Raw genomic sequence first — 19,720 nt, 5'->3', positions numbered from 1 at the left:
GCACAAAAGAGCCACTCTGGCTGGGAATAAGAATTTGCCTGCTGTGACCCCTGTTGGCTGGGAGGGGAAATCTGCCTGCATCAACTCCCTGTGGATGGGAGCAGTTTCTGTCTGCAGTGTCCCTTGTGGCTGGGAGGGGAAATCTGCCTGCAGCATCTCCCTGTGGATGGGAGCGGTATCTGTCTATAGTGTCCCTTGTGGCTGGGAGGGGAAATCTGCCTGCACCAGCTCCCTGGGGATGGGAGCGGTATCTGTCTATAGTGTCCCTTGTGGCTGGGAGGGCAGATCTGCCTGCACCAGCTCCCTGGGGATGGGAGCGGTTTCTGTCTGCAGTGTCCCTTGTGGCTGGGAGGGGAAATCTGCCTGCACCAGCTCCCTGTGGATGGGAGCGGTTTCTGTCTGCAGTGTCCCTTGTGGCTGGGAGGGGAAATCTGCCTGCACCAGCTCCCTGTGGATGGGAGCGGTTTCTGTCTGCAGTGTCCCTTGTGGCTGGGAGGGCAGATCTGCCTGCAGCATCTCCCAGTGAATGGGAGCGGTTTCTGTCTGCAGTGTCCCTTGCTGGTGGGAGGAGAATCTGTCTGAAGAGACCCCTATGGCTGGGAGGGGAATTAGCCTGCTTCGTCCCTGCAGTGGCTGGGCGGAGAATCTGCCCTCAATGCCCCCTATGAATGGGAGGGGAAATCTGCCTGCAGCGCCCCACGCCCCGGTGGCTGGGAGGAGAAACTGCCTGCAGTGTCCCTGGCGGCTGGGAGGGGAATCTATCTGTAGTGCCCCTGGCGGCTGGGAGGGGAAATCTGCCTGCAGCGCCATCCGGCGGCTGGGAGGAGAATCTATCTGTAGTGCCCCTGGCGGCTGGGAGGGGAAATCTGCCTGCAGCGCCTCCCGGCGGCTGGGAGGAGAATCCGTCTGCAGCGTTACCCGACGTCTGGGAGGAGAATCTTCCTGCAGCGCCACCCGGCGGCTGGGAGGAGAATCTATCAGTAGTGCCCCTGGCGGCTGGGAGGGGAAAATCTACCTGCAGCGCCTCCCGGCGGCTGGGAGGAGAATCCGTCTGCAGCGTTACCCGGCGGCTGGGAGGTTTCCCGAACCACTTCTCCTTCCGGCGCACAGGTTGGCCAACTCACGCGTTGCCGCGCGACGGATGTCGTAAAGTGTTGCCGCCATTTGTGACAGCCGCTGTCTTTGCGACTCGGCAAGATGGCGGATATGTCGGATCTGTTCGGGAGTGATGCGGAGAGTGAGGCCGATCAGAAAGGTAACAGTAACCCGGGGGGGGCGGGGGGGGGGAGTGTGTCTGAAGAGCGGGGTTTGTAACCAGCCCCGAACTGAAGAGGTTTATATTCCCCTGGTGATGCTCTCAGGTTCCTGATGGAGACCAGTTTGTTGTTTGGATCTGAATCTCAGCAGGAACCTGGGACCATTAGCCCAGAATCCCCCCCCCCCCCCCCCCTCGCTGAAGTGACTCAATCTGATCCGATCTCAGTTGTCAACAGAATCAAAAAGAGCGACGAAAGTTGGAGTTTTATCATTAACCCGTGGTCCAGCTGCTGCCCATCTCCACTGGACACGTCTTATTCCCATCGGGATGGGGTTTGCAGGCAGCAGGGCCGGCCATCAGCTGTAAGGCAATGTATCTACAGAGTCCCTGCAATGTGGATACAGGTCATTCAGCCCATCGAGTCCACACCACCCAGACACACCCAACCCCCGCTCTACCCCCCCCACTCCACACTCTACCCCCCCCCCCCTCCACACTCTACCCCCCCTCCACACTCTACCCCCCCCCTCCACACTCTACCCCCCCCCCTCCACACTCTACCCCCCCTCCACACTCTAACCCCCCCCTCCACACTCTAACCCCCCCCTCCACACTCTACCCCCCCCTCCACACTCTACCCCCCCTCCACACTCTAACCCCCCCCTCCACACTCTAACCCCCCCCTCCACACTCTAACCCCCCCCTCCACACTCTAACCCCCCCCTCCACACTCTACCCCCCCCTCCACACTCTACCCCCCCCACACTCTACCCCCCCCTCCACACTCTACCCCCCCCCTCCACACTCTACCCCCCCCTCCACACTCTACCCCCCCTCCACACTCTACCCCCCCCTCCACACTCTACCCCCCCCCTCCACACTCTAACCCCCCCCCCTCCACACTCTACCCCCCCCCTCCACACTCTACCCCCCCCCTCCACACTCTACCCCCCCCCTCCACACTCTACCCCCCCCACACTCTACCCCCCCCACACTCTACCCCCCCCCACACTCTACCCCCCCCCACACTCTACCCCCCCCACACTCTACCCCCCCCACACTCTACCCCCCCCCACACTCTACCCCCCCCACACTCTACCCCCCCCACACTCTACCCCCCCCACACTCTACCCCCCCACACTCTACCCCCCCCACACTCTACCCCCCCCACACTCTACCCCCCCCACACTCTACCCCCCCCACCACTCTACCCCCCCCACACTCTACCCCCCCCCACACTCTATCCCCCCCCCCCTCCACACTCTAACCCCCCCCTCCACACTCTAACCCCCCCCTCCACACTCTAACCCCCCCCTCCACACTCTACCCCCCCCTCCACACTCTACCCCCCCCCTCCACACTCTAACCCCCCCTCCACACTCTAACCCCCCCTCCACACTCTAACCCCCCCTCCACACTCTAACCCCCCCTCCACACTCTAACCCCCCCTCCACACTCTACCCCCCCCCCTCCACACTCTACCCCCCCCTCCACACTCTACCCCCCCCTCCACACTCTACCCCCCCCTCCACACTCTACCCCCCCCTCCACACTCTACCCCCCCCTCCACACTCTACCCCCCCCTCCACACTCTACCCCCCCCTCCACACTCTACCCCCCCCTCCACACTCTACCCCCCCCTCCACACTCTAACCCCCCCTCCACACTCTAACCCCCCCTCCACACTCTAACCCCCCCCCCACACTCTAACCCCCCCCCACACTCTAACCCCCCCCCACACTCTAACCCCCCCCCACACTCTAACCCCCCCCCACACTCTAACCCCCCCCTCCACACTCTACCCCCCCCTCCACACTCTACCCCCCCCTCCACACTCTACCCCCCCCTCCACACTCTACCCCCCCTCCACACTCTACCCCCCCCTCCACACTCTACCCCCCCCCTCCACACTCTACCCCCCCCACACTCTACCCCCCCCCACACACTACCCCCCCCCACAGACTACCCCCCCCCACACTCTACCCCCCCCTCCACACTCTACCCCCCCTCCACACTCTACCCCCCCCTCCACACTCTACCCCCCCCCTCCACACTCTACCCCCCCTCCACACTCTACCCCCCCTCCACACTCTACCCCCCCCTCCACACTCTACCCCCCCCTCCACACTCTACCCCCCCCTCCACACTCTACCCCCCCCTCCACACTCTACCCCCCCCTCCACACTCTACCCCCCTCCACACTCTACCCCCCCCTCCACACTCTACCCCCCCCTCCACACTCTACCCCCCCCTCCACACTCTACCCCCCCCTCCACACTCTACCCCCCCTCCACACTCTACCCCCCCTCCACACTCTACCCCCCCTCCACACTCTACCCCCCCTCCACACTCTACCCCCCCTCCACACTCTACCCCCCCTCCACACTCTACCCCCCCTCCACACTCTACCCCCCCTCCACACTCTACCCCCCCTCCACACTCTACCCCCCCCTCCACACTCTACCCCCCCCTCCACACTCTACCCCCCCCTCCACACTCTACCCCCCCCTCCACACTCTACCCCCCCACACTCTACCCCCCCCCACACTCTACCCCCCCCCCACAGACTACCCCCCCCCACACTCTACCCCCCCCTCCACACTCTACCCCCCCTCCACACTCTACCCCCCCCCTCCACACTCTACCCCCCCCCTCCACACTCTATCCCCCCTCCACACTCTACCCCCCCCTCCACACTCTACCCCCCCCCTCCACACTCTACCCCCCCCCTCCACACTCTACCCCCCCCCTCCACACTCTACCCCCCCCTCCACACTCTACCCCCCCCTCCACACTCTACCCCCCCCTCCACACTCTACCCCCCCCTCCACACTCTACCCCCCCCTCCACACTCTAACCCCCCCTCCACACTCTAACCCCCCCTCCACACTCTAACCCCCCCTCCACACTCTAACCCCCCCTCCACACTCTACCCCCCCCTCCACACTCTAACCCCCCTCACCCCCCCCCCCCCCCCCCCCCCCACATTGCATAGCAGTAGTGTGTTTACCTCTGACTACTGGATTAGTGGTGCTGGAAGAGCACAGCATCACTAATCCAGTATTTGGTTTTCAGCATCTGCAGTCATTGTTTTTACCTTGTTTACCTCTGAGCCAGGAGGTCTGGGTTCAAGGGTTTTTTTCCTAGGAGTCTGCTGACACTGTGGCTTTTGTGCCAGCAGCCTTTTTGGAGAGACTTTCTCATCTTGTTTCAACATTCTTCATTGTTATAGTGTTAATCAGTTGATGTCTCTATTTTAGTCTTTTAATATTATGGTGTGGTCCAACTCTTCTGAACATTTTCCCATTGCCAGTTGAGGATAAATGAATGGATGTAAAAGATTTAGTTTTGTTGTACCTACTAACAAGTTACCTGTGGGGAAGGGGTAGTGTTGAAAATAATTCAGCCTATCTATTTTAATCTAAAGTATTTACACAATGGGGGCACAGTTTCTTTATGTTGAGGATGTGGAAGGAGTTTGTGTGTTTTGTGAAATTTTTGGCTTGTACAATGATGGAAATGCTTGTCATTCTTGCATGGTGCTTTTCCAGATGTGTTGAGGCTGTATTGTTTGTGATTTATGCTTCCAGGCTTTAAGAACATATGAAAACAATGACAAGTCCCAGATGGCCTGTTCATTTGTTCTGCTGCTTCATAGTTTTACATGCAGTTTTATTGAAATACTAACATATTAATGTCACAATTTCTTTAACGTGAGTATGGAACAAGGATGGACACTAAACTAGATTCATCACATTGATTTGTTTGTTCCACAGATTTTGACTCTGGATCTGCATCAGGCTCTGAGTCAGAGGTGGAACAAGCAGCATCAGAAAGCAATCCTTCAGGAAGTGAGAGTGAAAGGGAGGATGGGAATGATGATGAAGATGGGAGAGAGAATGCAAAGCCTAGCAATAAAGAGTTATTTGGAGAGGACAGTGAAGATGAAGAGCAGTCAAGGCACAGTGTGAGCGATGACAGATCTGATAACCAGTCCATCGTTTCTGGGCACTCTGATCAAGATGATGTTCAGCATTCAGAGACAGAACAACAAAGTGGCTCTGAAGAACAACAGTTTGACAATGATGATGACGACAATCGTTCTGATGCGGGCAGCATGCATTCTGATGCAGGCAGTGTGGGTTCTGATGATGGCAGTGCACAATCTGATGCTGGTAGTGTGCACTCTGATGCTGCAAGTGCACACTCAGATGCTGGTAGTTCCTGTTCTGATGCTGGCAGTGTCCATTCGGATGCTGGTAGCATGCAATCTGATGGCGGCAGTGTACGATCCCAGTCGGAAGCAGGCATCGTTCACTCAGATGCTGGCAGCGCCCATTCCCGATCTGATGTTGCCAGTAATCATTCCCACTCCGATGCTGCCAGTAACCAATCGGACGCTGAGCTGTCTGGAAAGGAAGTGCATTCTGAGAATGAGAAATGGGAGAGAGAGTCCAGAAGTGACCAATCAGATGAAGAGGAAAAATCGCATCATTCAGATGAGGAACAGCACCTTTCAGATGATGAGCAGGAGCATAAATCAGGTAAATTAGTTGGTGTAAATCAGAAATCAGGAATGAACTTGATGTACTGCAGGCCTAGGTCATTCAGGTATTCATTGGGCAGGTTTGTTGAACCATCGATACCGTCCAACTTAACCTGACTTTTCAGAGAGAACTTTGAGTCATGTTTGTTCGGCATATTGACAGTCAACAGAAGCAACAGTTTTGTTGTTTGCTGCTTTCCACTTTCCATCTGTGGCTTCAGGTGATGTTCCACTTTTGCAAAAGAAGATTTGAGACTTCCTAGGTTTTAGCCAAAACCAAGCATATTACTTCATTACTCCCATTTGTAATTGTGTGATCTCAGAAACATTGAGTTTAAATTTCTTTCTGCCTTTTTAAGAGAATGTTGTACAGTGATAGTGCCATTTGACTTGTCTTTCTAAATGCATCCATCAGAGATTCCTGAGAATAAATAAAATAGCGAACCTGCATGTGGAAGTCCAAGAGCCAGTACTTGTATTTAAAGGGAGGCACTGGTGTAGTGATAATTACCCTGGATGAACAAGTTTAAAGCTTTTGGGCACAGGTTCTAATCATCCGTGGTGGCTGTGTTCTAAAATTCAATTAGTTAATGAAAAGCCAGACTCAGTAACAGTGACCATGAACCATTGTCAGTTGTCACAAACAAAAAGTCTATCTGGTTTGTTAATGTCCTTTGGGGAAGGAAATCTGCTGTCCGTACCTGGTCAGAGCGACATGTGACACCATATTGATAGTATGTGGTTGACACATAAATGGCCCCTGAATTAACCTGGCATACTAATCAATCACATCAAACCAGGAGAGGTAGTGCAAAAGGAGCAAAACTGAATGGACCATCCAGCATCCGCTCAAACATTGGAAGTGAAACATCAGTTACCTCTGTTGCCAAGCCATACAGCATCCTGACTTGGAACTGTATCACCCACCACTGTTGCTGGGTCAAAATTCTGAAACTCCCTTCTTAGCAGCACTCTGAATGTACCTGGAGCACTACCTCCTCAAGGTCAGTTAGGGAATGGCAGTAAATGGTGACCCAGCCAGTGATGATTGCATCACATGAAAGAATTTTTAAAAATTGAGATAATCTCAGTTTATTAGAATGCACCTAATGGAAAAATTCTGTATCTTTCCTTCCAAATGGAACACTAGATACATTAATCAATTTTCTTTTTCAAAACTGTTCATAGTTTTAATATGTGCAATCTCACGTTTTGGAAGAATTGCTCCGTGAACTTAATAGTGAGTGGTCCTGCTCTTGTTATTGCTTCTACATTGAACTTCCATGATAGTATGAGGAAGGTGAGCATCAATATCAATAAGTTTCTAAATCAAATGCTTGTTTTTTTTATATTGTTCTCAATTCCCATTTCAGTTTCTGCAAGAGGCAGCGACAGTGAAGATGATGTCATTAGACAAAAGTCAAGGAAAGCAATTGCTTCAGATTCTGATTCTGACAGTGATGTAAAAGACAAAGGTATCGTTCTGTTTTAAAGATAATGTTCACAAACGGTCGGTACTTTAAGAACTAAATAATACTTGTATGTTGGTGTTATAAGCTAAAAACCATTGTGCAATAGTTTCCTAAATATTCAACTGTACTGCAGATAAAATAGAAGGGGATGATCTCTTTGGAGGTGCAGATGATATTTCGTCTGACAGCGAAGGTGAAAAGCCTCCCACTCCAGGCCAACCAATTGTAAGTGTTTGTTAAACGTTTCCAGTAAGTCGGGTTTTCCATCACAGCCGTTGATGCAGAAACAAGAGAACTTTTAAGTTGAATTTCCTCAAATTTAATTTAAATGGTCTTCAAATTTTGAGTTTTAAAGTTAGGCTAAGCTACGTTGAAATCATGTATCGAATCATGATATACAATACAGAAGTAAGGTATTTATTTAGTCTAATCAATACATGCACAATATGGTACACTATTCAAATGTCCTCACATCCTCCTTCATTTAAATCTATCATATTGCTCCGTATTGCCTTCTATGTAAACATATCTTGCTTTTCCTCAAATGCATCAACACTGTTCATCTCAGCTACTGTCTGTTGTAGTAAGTTTTACATTGCCTGCACTCCAGAGTAAAGATCTTTCCTCTGAATTTCCAAATTGATATTTTTGGTGACTATCCTAGAATTATGGTCTCTGGTTTCGCCGTTCTCCTCCACAAGTGGAAACATTCTGTGCCGACTTTGATTAAAACCTTCTGTAACTTTAAAATGAAATGCATGGTTGCATTGAAGGAGAACTGGTTGGGGGATTGCATAGAAAGGAAAGTAAGCAAGATATTGGTAGGCCAGATTATTTATCCAGGAATTAATAGATTTCCTTCCCAAAAGGATATCAGTGAACTAGGAGTGCTTCATGGCCACAGTTTCTGATACTACATTTTGTTTTCCAGAACTTAAACAACAAATAATTAAATTTAAATTGCTTGGAACAAAATGAATTCATTCCTTAGCCCACATTTATGGATTACTAGTCCAGTAATGTAACCACTGTGCTACTCTACCTTTATTGACACCTCATGAGGCTGTGGGATAAACACTCCTTCGTTAGCCATGACAGACTTTCATGCCAGACAATAGAATCAGCCTGTCCCTTACAGCATCAGATGTTTATGGAGTTCCAGAAGCAGTATGATAAGGGGTTGGGCCACTCAAATGTCACCAATAAGAATATTTGTTTGAACGTCTGCCCAGAATTTCTGGCCTCCCCTTTCTTGGACTTTATGAAATGGAGTTTAAGTCCTGCATTCATCTGACGTGGGGCAAACAGTATAACTGCTAAACCAAGGGTCTGATCAATATTTTGTTTGCTTCTACTTTTACCACTTAATGATTTACTTTTTACTTTAGGATGAGTATGGCATGGATCAGGAACATCAAGAAGAAGAACCAATCCCAGAAACACGGATAGAAGTAGAGATTCCAAAAGTGAACACCGATTTAGGAAATGACCTGTATTTTGTTAAACTGCCTAACTTTCTTAGTGTGGAGCCCAGGTACTTCAGACCCATATGTTGACGACATCTTGAATTATTAGTATGATTGTACAGGCCACCTTGATTAATTCACAGCAGAGATACAAAGAACTGTTTGTCCCCTCTCAGTACATCCATAAATGCATTGTTCAGGAGCTTGCTTCCCCCACTAGTCTATTCAGAAATCTATTCGACATGTTGTGTAAAGAAGGACTTGTGTCTTAGTTGCCTCCTTTTAAGTGCAAAATCCCAACTATCTTCACTTTATTTATTCTGTCCTTTGATGATTTGGATCAGTCTTCCAGCTGTTGTTTTGATTTGGCTCCAGGCTTCATTGGCAAGGAAAACTGTCAGAGAGACAATGCTATAACATGGTCCATAAGAGCAAGGTTTGTCCAGTTAGCCCCTCAAGTCCCTCTTGTGCCAATCATTGAGATCATGGCCGATCTTCAGCCTATCTTCTTCTGTCAGATTTGCCCCATATCCCTTAATACGTTGGTAATGTACAACTAACCTAATCTTAGATTTGAAATAAACTGTTGATCTAGCACCAGTTTCCCTTTGCAGAAGTGCATTTCAATCTTGTACTACTCTTTTATAAGTGTTTTTTAGTTTATCTCCTGAAAGGTATTTTTAATAGCTATACTATCTACTCCCAGACACCCTCCCCACCATTTTCTCTATGTGCCACTCTGCTGCCCTTAATAACTTGAAAACTTTGACCAGATCACCTTTTAATCTTCTTACTTTCAGGTAATAAACTCTAATTTTTATAGTCTCTCCTTGTAAATCAGGTTAATGCCGTAAAAAGAAACTGTGCTGCATTTCATTCTAGGCCAAGATACCTTTTTTCTGTTGAGGTGCCCAGAACTGCTCATCATTCGCCAGCTGTGGTTTCACCATGGATTCATATAGCAGTGGCATAACTTTTACCTCCGTGGTTATTCTAGTATCATTATGTTGCTACATTTTAATTCTGTGTACACAAACCTTCCAAAGCTTTTTGGTCCTTCAGTACTCCTAGTCTTCAGCATTGAGAAAGTACTCCGAAAATGGATGATCTCACTTTTGCCCACATTAAAACCCATTGCTCATTCAGTTAATCACGATTAGCTTTTTATAATTTTCACACATTGCTAGCTTTCTTTGTGTCATTAGATTTGAATCCTTTCTTTCTTATCACCCAATTTGAGTCTCTGACCATCGTCCTTATGTAAAACAGTGCCAGAAAAGTACAAAGTGTGGTCCTACTCCCTCTAGCTTGCATTCTGCTGATTTGGCCGTTGAATCAGGAGATTAAACTCCCACTCCAGAGACTTAAGTGCGTAATCCAGATCCTTAAAGTACTAGTTTTGGACCCACTTTTCTCTGTCACAGACTGAAGATAAAATTCACTCATATTATGATTGCTGATACCTATGGGCCCCTTCACTTCAACTAATGAATTAATTCTCTTATCAAGGTACAGGTATAGCTGGTGAGACAAGTAAAGTATGCGATCAAACATTTTCTTTGTTAAATTACATTGATTAATGGCAGGTATACTTTGGTCATTTAAAAAAAAAATTGTATATACCACAAAACTGTTTTTGTGATAAATGTGAAAACTTAGTTCTCATCTTGTTGACTAGCTCTTAAACTATTTACATTTTGGTTTGCTGTGTGTCCAACTGTTAGCTGAAATCATTAGCTTCTGGTGTATTCTACATCATTACCTGGGCTAGGCAGACTAGCTTGGCAGGTTTGTGACATCCTTTCTAAATTTGTATAGAATGCACCAGGAGTATTCATAGCAATCTTGTTTGAGAAAATACTATAGTAGTCATGGCCACTTGCAGTCAGTTTTCAAATTACAAACTTTTTGTATGGGTTTCTGTTTTAGACCATTCGATCCCCAGTACTATGAAGATGAATTTGAAGATGAGGAAATGTTGGATGAAGAAGGAAGAACCAGGCTTAAATTAAAGGTAGTATCTACTCCATAGGATGACTATTAAACTCAACTGAGAACTAAGATCTTGTTGCATGTCCTTTGTTTCGAACGATGGCAGAAGTTGTTACTATGCTTTCTCAATAAGATAGTACCATGGACACTGACATCTTCAAAGTGAACTTTTACTCTCTGGTCTTAGGTTGAAAACACAATTCGCTGGCGAGTACGCAAAGATGAAGACGGAAATGAAACTCGCGAAAGTAATGCTCGAATAGTAAAATGGTCAGATGGAAGGTTGGTAATAATAGTTATAAATAAAATGTGAATGACCAAGGTTATAGAAGCTGAAAGACAATTTTCTAATGCATTTTACATTTTAATATATTCTGATTTGTCATGAGGACCTTGATTTAAGTTTGCTTACAATTTGTTGCATATCCATGAGAAATCAGCAGCATTGATGGTCATGATCCTAGCAATGTAGAAGGAGTGCTACTTTAAAAGTAAGTATAAATGTGGGCGTTCATGTGTGTATACAATAATGCGTTTGTGTAAAGAATGGGTGACAAAGAGACAAGTATTTTGAATGTCTGCTGTTGACATTGTGTCTACCATCAGTAGGGACAATTATGCTATGGAGCCTCTTAAAAAAGAATGCACTTACAGAAAATGTGAACCTGATGGGGCAGGAATATTACACCCACCAGATATACGTGTTTACTTTTGAGAGCCCCAGTTTATATTGCTTATTTTCAGAGCTCTGGAATCATGTGGGGTCAACATAAGAACCTAAAAGCATGTACAGAACTCTGCTCATCAGTTAGCACGTGTTGTAAAGCTAACAAATAGGCATTGAAAAGAAAAGACTATTCCAGTCATGCAAACTAAGTTGTGTTCAAGGTGATCACTAGGGCTTTTTATATTCATTTATACTTAAGGATTTGGCTTTACTTTAGTTGCAGATATATGCTATCTTATGTGTTGTTTCTGAAACTGCCTTTCATAACGATTAAACAAAAATCCATTACTAAATTTGACAAAGTACCAAGCAATTTTTAAGATTATCTTGAAGCAGTAATATTATCATGCAAATGTAATTACTTTTCAGTTACCATGAGCTTATTTTGGGGTCCTAACAGAACTGCTTTGTAAGTGTATTCTTCACACTTAAGAATTTTGACACAAGAGCAGCGTTGCTGTCTGAAAAGCATAATAATAAATTCAGTTAGGAATATGTGAACAAGAGTAGACCTGCTTCACCATTAAAGAGACCATGGTAGATCTGAATCTCTAGCTTCAACGATCTTCCCATTTTTTGTGCTTATTGTACACACATTTATTAATCTCCAATTTCAAACTACTAATTCAGCTGACATTGTCTGTTGTGGGAGGGAGTTCCATAATTTACCACCCTGTGCATTCCTTGGGGAAAGATAATTCCAAAATATTATGGTTAAGTGTATCATTGTGGTTCAGCTAGTTGATTCACTGAAATGTTATACTGTACATTGGGGTTTTGGGGGGGGTCTGAAGAGGAGTTGGGGATGAGAAGGAATTCCCAATTCTAATTCCTTTGCTGGAAAATGCACTTTGATCAGTGTGCAGGCAGCTATGTTAAATTCAGCTCATTCAGTCACTTTGCCACACTGAGTTCTCATGTTTATTACAGAGTAGTATTGATGGATTTCGTTTTCATTATTTTGATCATGTAATGATGTGCAGTGTGCTGGAACCTAACTGAAAGGTGGCATAGAAACAACTGTATTTTGAAACACCGGCAAGATTTTTGTTATTGTTTTGTTGAGCTTGAATTACATAGATATCTGATATAGGCAAGTTCTTAAAACTAGTTGGTTCAAGGTTATTAGGAACCACGACATAGTAGGAACCACGACATAGTGTAAATATGTAGTCTACCTCAATTACCTGAATAAAATTTTTGAACTCCTAACTGACTCCTTAAAGAATTCTTGTGATGAAGTTCAATGACCTGTGAGTTTCTGAATTTCATTTAAAGACACAGAAGTCAACATGTTTTTGCAGTTGACATGCAAATGATGATAGTTTCTTTTATTATTGTAGTATGTCCTTGCATCTTGGAAATGAAGTTTTTGATGTCTACAAAGCTCCACTTCAAGGGGATCATAACCATCTATTTATTCGGCAGGGAACTGGTTTGCAAGGTCAGGCAGTCTTCAAAACCAAACTCACTTTCAGGTACGTTGAACCCTCAGGAATTGAAAATACAGGTCTGATGTTTAATAAACCGTAGTGAAAACAAGTGTAACACACCAGGCCCTTCTCAAAAGGATGCTTATGTTTGGTAGTAATATTTGTGACTATAAACCTATTTTTGAAAAAAAGTTACTCTTGCAGTGGAAGCTTATGAAAGGCTTTATGGAAATGGCCTGAAACACTGTCAGTTCTAGTTCTCAAATCTAAGCTGATTCAATGCCAGTGTTACTTTTTATGGTAAACTGTGCAAATTCAAGAAAGCAAATGTTTCCTTCATGGGGCCTGTTAAAGAAATTGAGTCAACGTTTTTGTTTATCAAAAATAATATTTTTGTAGTATCACAAAAGTTGCGACCTTAGTCATGAGCCAGGTTTGAAGTGCAGAGGAAGTTGCTGTGCGTGCTCAAGTGCCCTCTTCTGGTATGTGACCTTTAAGTGGTATTGGCAGGCTCTTTGACTGACCAATGGATCCCAGCTGATCCTTTTCTCACCTGAAAATAGGGTGAATAATCAGAGTCTTTTTTTTTCCCCCAGGGTGGAAGTGTCAAATACTAGGGGGTGTAGGTTTAATGTGAGAGGGGGAAAGTTTAAAAAGAGATGTGCAAGGCAGATCTTGTACACAGAGGATAGGTGCCTGGAATATGCTGCCAGGGGAAATGGTAGAAGGAGACGTGATGGCAACATTTAAGAAGCATTTAGAAAGACACATGAACAAGCATTTAGACAGATGTGTGAATAGCCAGGGAATAGTGGAATATGGCCCATGTGCAGGAAAATTGGATTACTTAGAACGATGTCATGTTTGGTACAGACAGGTGAACAAAAGAACCTGTCCTATGTTCTAAATTAAATGCACTTTACAGATGATAGCCAGTGGATTATATTTCAGAGTAAATGGTTATTTTTCTCTCTCTGAAGCCGACTATGATGCCCTAATTCTATCTCATCTAAAATCAGTAGCTCTCTGAGTTTGCATCATGCTGCATGGCATATTTATACTGAAGACTTAAAAAATAAATGGAATAGTTTTTATGATAAATATGGCCTTTTTACAAAAGATGTTAGGACTAAATCATCTTTATCTGAATGTATCACAGGCCTCACTCTACGGACAGTGCAACTCACAGGAAGATGACCCTGTCTCTTGCAGACAGGTGTTCAAAAACACAAAAGATTCGAATCCTTCCCATGGCTGGTAGAGATCCGGAATCCCAGCGTTCTGAAATGATAAAGGTAGATGAATCTTAGTGAGAACTATTGGAAGATATTGAAATGGAGGTACACTGTCTTAAAAGCATTTACATATGTGGAGCAATAGTTAGTTATCAATGGAGTAAATTTCTGCATCTGCATTTGTGACTACTCAGAATCACTTTGAAGTGAGGTAGAAATCTAAAAGCGGATTTTGATCTTGACAGAAAGAGGAGGAGCGTCTAAAAGCTTCTATTCGAAGAGAGTCTCAGCAGCGCAGAATGAGAGAAAAGCAGAGTCAGAGAGGCCTTAGCTCCTCTTACCTGGAACCTGATCGGTATGATGAGGAGGAAGAAGGTGATGAGACCATCAGCCTTGCAGCCATCAAGAACAAATACAAGGGAGGGGTTAGAGGTAAGGAACATGATCGAGATCTTTGTGGACAGATCAGTTTGTTCTCACAGAACGATAAAGTATCGTTCAGTTACGAAATTTCCTTTCATATCACCACTGTGATTCTTTTCTGCTGCAAAAAACAGTAATTTTGTGAATGTTATTTTGTTTTAATTTTTTTACTTGAAGTATTACACCAGCTTGTATAAATAGTTAGTCAGTGTGTCCAAGTAGAGTTGTAGATGATGCAAATCCTATCATAGTTTATGAGTCTTGAACCCCCAATTACAAATGTGAAGTAAATCTAGATTATTTTTAAATACCCTGTAACCCTTTCACCGCTAAAGTTAATAAAGGTGTAAAAAAAATTGTTTCAAATGAAACAGCAGAAAGAAATTGCAGGAGCGCGTGGCTAATTTAGTTTCATTCACGTCAACAATTGTGGGATGAAAGGAAATGTTCAGCCATTTTAAAAGCAGGATTCCTACTCCCACTTTCCATGCTTAGCTTACTGAGGGGCTTTTTTGTTTTGGTGTTAGTGTCATTTTGATAAAAATAGCAGACAAGGATATGTAACTAAATTAAGTCATTTTAGTGACTTGATGTTGACAATTGATATTCTACTGCTGAAAAGCTGAATGTAACAATTCTGATATTTCTGAAAGGTTTGCATTGAAATTTTCAAATGAGCTTGTGGCAACAGGCTGAAAATTACAATGCAACAATTACTAACTTCTGCCCCCTCCCCCGCCCCCCCCCAGCTCTGTGTGTGATTTTAGGACAAGCCACAATTGAATTCCCGTTCCCTGTATAGTTCCCTGGTGCAATTTTGCTTTTCCACTATCTTGAGTGCTTATGACCCAATGAAACAGAGTATTGATTGGTGAAGCCAGTAGTTTTTAAAGGGATTGCTGCAGACTGGGCAGAAAAGTAATGAAATAAAAATATTTCCTGCCACTAATTTTGTGAAGCCAGGAGGAAGCATGAACGGTCATCCAGCACCTCCCACCCAAAAAAAAACCTTCCCACTTGCAGCTAGTGACTGTCTGTCAGTGCTGTAGTGGTTCACAGTGTTATTGTAATGAGGCATGACTATGAAAACAGTTCAAATCTCCTATCACATCATTAAGCAAATATAGCAAACATTGTGCACACCATCTTCCTCATAATTTGCATGATGATAATGTTTTAATTGAACACTAATCCATTCCTTGCCAATAATTCTGCTTATACTTGTGTAATAATGTCTTATGATAGAAGACTAAATGTTGCAAGAACATGATAAAAGTAATCATTTTTATCGATACTTCAAAATACAAGTTCTAAGAAACTTGTGTGCTGAAATTATGTTGTATCAGGATGTGAGCATTTCATGCATTCATGTTTAATTTCTTTGTACACAACTTAACCTTAGTCTACTAATAATCAGCAGTGCAATATTACCATGTCAGTAACCAGATGGATGATTAATGGGAGCATATTGAATATATCAGATCAGATCACATTCATATTCAGTTCACATATACACATTTCATTAATTGTAAGGTTGCCTTAGATCTGCACAGCAAACCTGCAAATTTGTCTTTAAAAAGTTATGGAGTTGAAGGCATGTAGTTGAAGGCAGAGTGGATGCTCTTCTGAACTGAGAGCTTACAAGCCTCTGTGTATATGACTAGATGGCAGTCGCAGAGTGTACTGGAAAATTGAAAATATGTAACATTTGGCTGTGAAATGGATACCTGAGGTTTTGTTGCTGTTTTGACAACAATTCAAATTTAACCAATCAGTTTAAATTATGCTCCAGGATACAAAAACTCAGTTGAGTTTGAATTTATTGTTTTACCAACATCGAACCAATGAGACGATCCGATGTTGAGAGTATAAAAATGCAGGCATTTTGAAAATTGCAGAGAGAGCACTGCCATTGAGAGAGACCCAAGAAATTAGGAAACACTGTCTATCAAAGGGACCTTTTCATATGAAACATACTCACAGTAAAAAGAAAGAAGATGACCAGGGAATTCAGCAGCTGGAAGAGTAAAGTCCCAGAAGAAGACAGCTGTTGTGTGGTTTTAAAATTAAGTTGATGTAATTTTAATAAATGTTTTATTGGAACAGCATTTTGTTATAGAATTGGAGGCAGGTAATAAGCAGATATGAGAAAGGGGGGCTTAGAGTTTTGAATAATTGTTTTTTAATGTTCACTTTTAGAGTTAAAAAACATTGATATTATTTTCTTTAAGTCAGTCGAATTTGGGAATTTCCTGTAACTCATATATTAACAGATTATGTGGTAAAGCGAGGTTTTCTGGGTGTTTGGTTTAATTAACAGAAGGGTTCACCTCTGTGTCGTGACAGATGCAAGTAAGATCATCATTGATTTAAGTCTTGACCAGCTTCATAGAGTGCATGGCTAAGAAATGCGCTTGGAGAGGTATGGCTGTATGAAATGTGAAGGAGAATGGAATAAACCAGGTCACAGAAATTGACAAAGACGAAAAGAAAATAAGAACATATTCAGTTATCAGACTAGAAGCAGAGAGCTAGGTGTGACATGGTTAGGTTGTAGGCTATCAGTTGATTTGGAAAAGGTTAAGAGCTGGACCTTTTTTTTGACAGGGGGTTTGCCTTCAGATAATCATGGAATGGAAAAGTTTCTCAGTAAGAGAAAAAGTGAAGTGTCAATTTGAAGTCAGTGACAGTAAAGACTAATTTGGGAGCCAGTGGAGGAGAAAAGAACCAGATGAATAGCAATGAATCGTATGTGGGAAGACTGGAGTTTGAAGCAAAAAAAAATGTAGTTTCATTCAGAGGAAGGTGTCATGAGAACCTGGTTTAATTTGCATAATTTTATATCTTTCAGAGGAGCGTGCTCGGATTTATTCCTCAGACAGTGATGAGGGATCAGATGATGACAAAGCACAGAGGCTCCTAAAAGCCAAGAAACTTGATAGTGATGAGGTTTGTACTGTAAAATTGTATGTAAAATGCAAATAGAAATTTTCAATTATGTGAGAAACATGATGCCCATCTCTGTGCCACCAACTGATTTTTGTCCAAAAAAATTGACCAAACGTTTGAGGTCAATCATTATATTTTTAAAACAAAAACAGAAATTGCTGGAAAAAAACTCAGCATGTCAGACAGCATCTGTGGAGAGAAAGCAGAATTAACATTGTGGGTCCAGTGACCCTTTCTGATTTCCAGCATCCGCAGTTCTTTTGTTTTTTTTTGTTATATTTTTACATTTAGGTTGTTCAGGTTTCTGTGGATGGTAAGTAGATGAATTTCTATCAAGCCAAAATGGATAAACTATCTGAAAATTTGTAAACCTGTTTTGAATTTGATATAATGTTTATGAGAGTATCTTTTATAAATTGTTATATATCAATGTATACATTGACCATTGATGCCGCAGAGTATTATCTTACTAGAAAATTGTCAATATCATTTCAAATTCAGGCATGTGTATGAGAGTTTATCCCTTCGTTGAAAAAAATTGAATTTTAATAGTCTGTTGGATGTTTACTGACTGGATTGGTGGACCTTTTGACTGTCTTTTAAATGAGTTAAATTTGAGGTTTGCTATATTATGTGATCATTGCTTTTTTAAAAATTTGGGTGTTAACAATTCTATTTTGAGTTGGGGAAGAGAGGACATTGACCAAGAGCTGACATTTTCTTTGAGAACCTGTTTCCTACTTGCATTATCTATGATTTTAGTTTTGGATGAGTAGTTGGTGCAAATGTTCTACCATTATAGCCGTAGAACAGAAGCATGAAGGTGGGAAGATGGTGAGGGGGAACCACATAGAGTATAATTGTATAAACCAACAATATGCAAACATTGTAAATTTTGACTTTGAAAGAAGCATCAATGGGTTATGATGGCTTTAACTTATGCAAAATATTGAACCTGATTTATTCAGGAAGTTGGATTTTTAAAAATCTATTCTACTAAACAGTACCTATTTCAAGAGATTTTAAGTTATTTTATGAAAAAGATTTTAGCTCTATTTAATAATTTTTTAAAAATTCAAACTCTCTTACTTGGTAGCTGTCATCGTTTGTGTTGTCACGCTTTGGCAGGCAATTCAAACTAGCAGGAATTGCTTGGGTACCATCCGAGTTTCTCAAGAATGTCTGTCTTCAGGATTTCCTAACGAGGCAGTAAGCAGCACGTGTACTAATAACTTAACACATTGGAAAGCCAATAATGGCAGATCCCAGGTGGAGCTGCAATGTTCAGGCTTAACCCATATTTTCTATTGTAAGGACTCTGTGTCTTCTCCCAACATAAAGCTGTTTGTTGCAAGGTTTGTGATATCAAACCTACAGCTCAGTGAGCAAACCTACACCCCATAAAGCTGTTTGATCACATGTTTGGCTATAAAAACGATCTGTTTGTTGGTTCTTTTCATGAGGTAATTCACTGATGTGCATCATTAACTCAGAAAATTCTTTACAAAATCAAGTTACTGTTTGCGTATATAAACTTGAAGGATATTGATACTATGTATTTTCTCTATCCATACTACTACCCCGTCTCTCTCTCTCCCTCTCTCTCTCTCTCTCTCTCTCTCTCTCTCTCTCTCTCTCTCTCTCTCTCTCTCTCTCTCTCTCTCTCTCTACCCTTTCCCTCATTTAGGAACCTGATCATGCTGGAAAGAGAAAAGCAGAGAACGATGATAAAGGTACCAGCAAAAAGGCGAAGAAGTATGTGATTAGTGATGATGAGGACGATGATGTGTAAGCTATCCTAAGTGGTTCAGATAGCTTGTATCATTAGGTTGTACAGTTATTTTGTAAGTAACTATGTTGTCTGATTTTTGAAAGATTTTGGTAATCATTTGTACCTTGATGGTCAATGTACCAATTTTCAAAAATAAAAGATTTTTTTTAAAAGTTGGGTTTTCAATTGTTTATCTTTTAGCTGTTAAATAATTCATCATGACAACACACAAAATCATAGAATCCCTTTAGTGTGGAAACTAACCATTTGGCCCATCGAATTCACACCGCCTCTGTGAAGAGCATTCATCCAGATTCACTCTCTTACCCTATCCCGGTAACCCTATATTTCTCATGGCTAATCTGCCTGCACATCCCTGGACACTATGGGGCAATTTCAGCATGGTCAATCCACCTAACCTGCACGTCTTTGGACTGAGGGAGGAAAC

At 43.5% G+C, this 19,720-nt stretch overlaps 1 protein-coding gene across 1 annotated transcript; it reads left to right on the top strand.

Moving 5' to 3' along the window:
- Window positions 1-1,119: 1,119 nt before the first annotated feature.
- Window positions 1,120-19,445, top strand: leo1 (LEO1 homolog, Paf1/RNA polymerase II complex component). The gene is made up of 12 exons (XM_072565081.1): window positions 1,120-1,255; window positions 5,035-5,802; window positions 7,178-7,279; window positions 7,410-7,501; window positions 8,665-8,810; window positions 10,672-10,756; window positions 10,922-11,016; window positions 12,805-12,939; window positions 14,054-14,189; window positions 14,375-14,561; window positions 17,404-17,501; window positions 19,189-19,445. The coding sequence occupies exons 1-12, from the start codon at window positions 1,198-1,200 to the stop codon at window positions 19,291-19,293; spliced, it is 2,007 nt and encodes a 668-aa protein (XP_072421182.1). The 5' UTR covers window positions 1,120-1,197; the 3' UTR covers window positions 19,294-19,445.
- Window positions 19,446-19,720: the final 275 nt, after the last annotated feature.

The sequence above is a fragment of the Chiloscyllium punctatum genome, chromosome 48, assembly GCF_047496795.1.
Source record: "Chiloscyllium punctatum isolate Juve2018m chromosome 48, sChiPun1.3, whole genome shotgun sequence".
In the NCBI taxonomy this organism is placed as follows: domain Eukaryota; kingdom Metazoa; phylum Chordata; class Chondrichthyes; order Orectolobiformes; family Hemiscylliidae; genus Chiloscyllium; species Chiloscyllium punctatum.
Note: the sequence above shows the minus strand (reverse complement) of the source record. Positions and strands in the feature narration are given on the sequence as shown.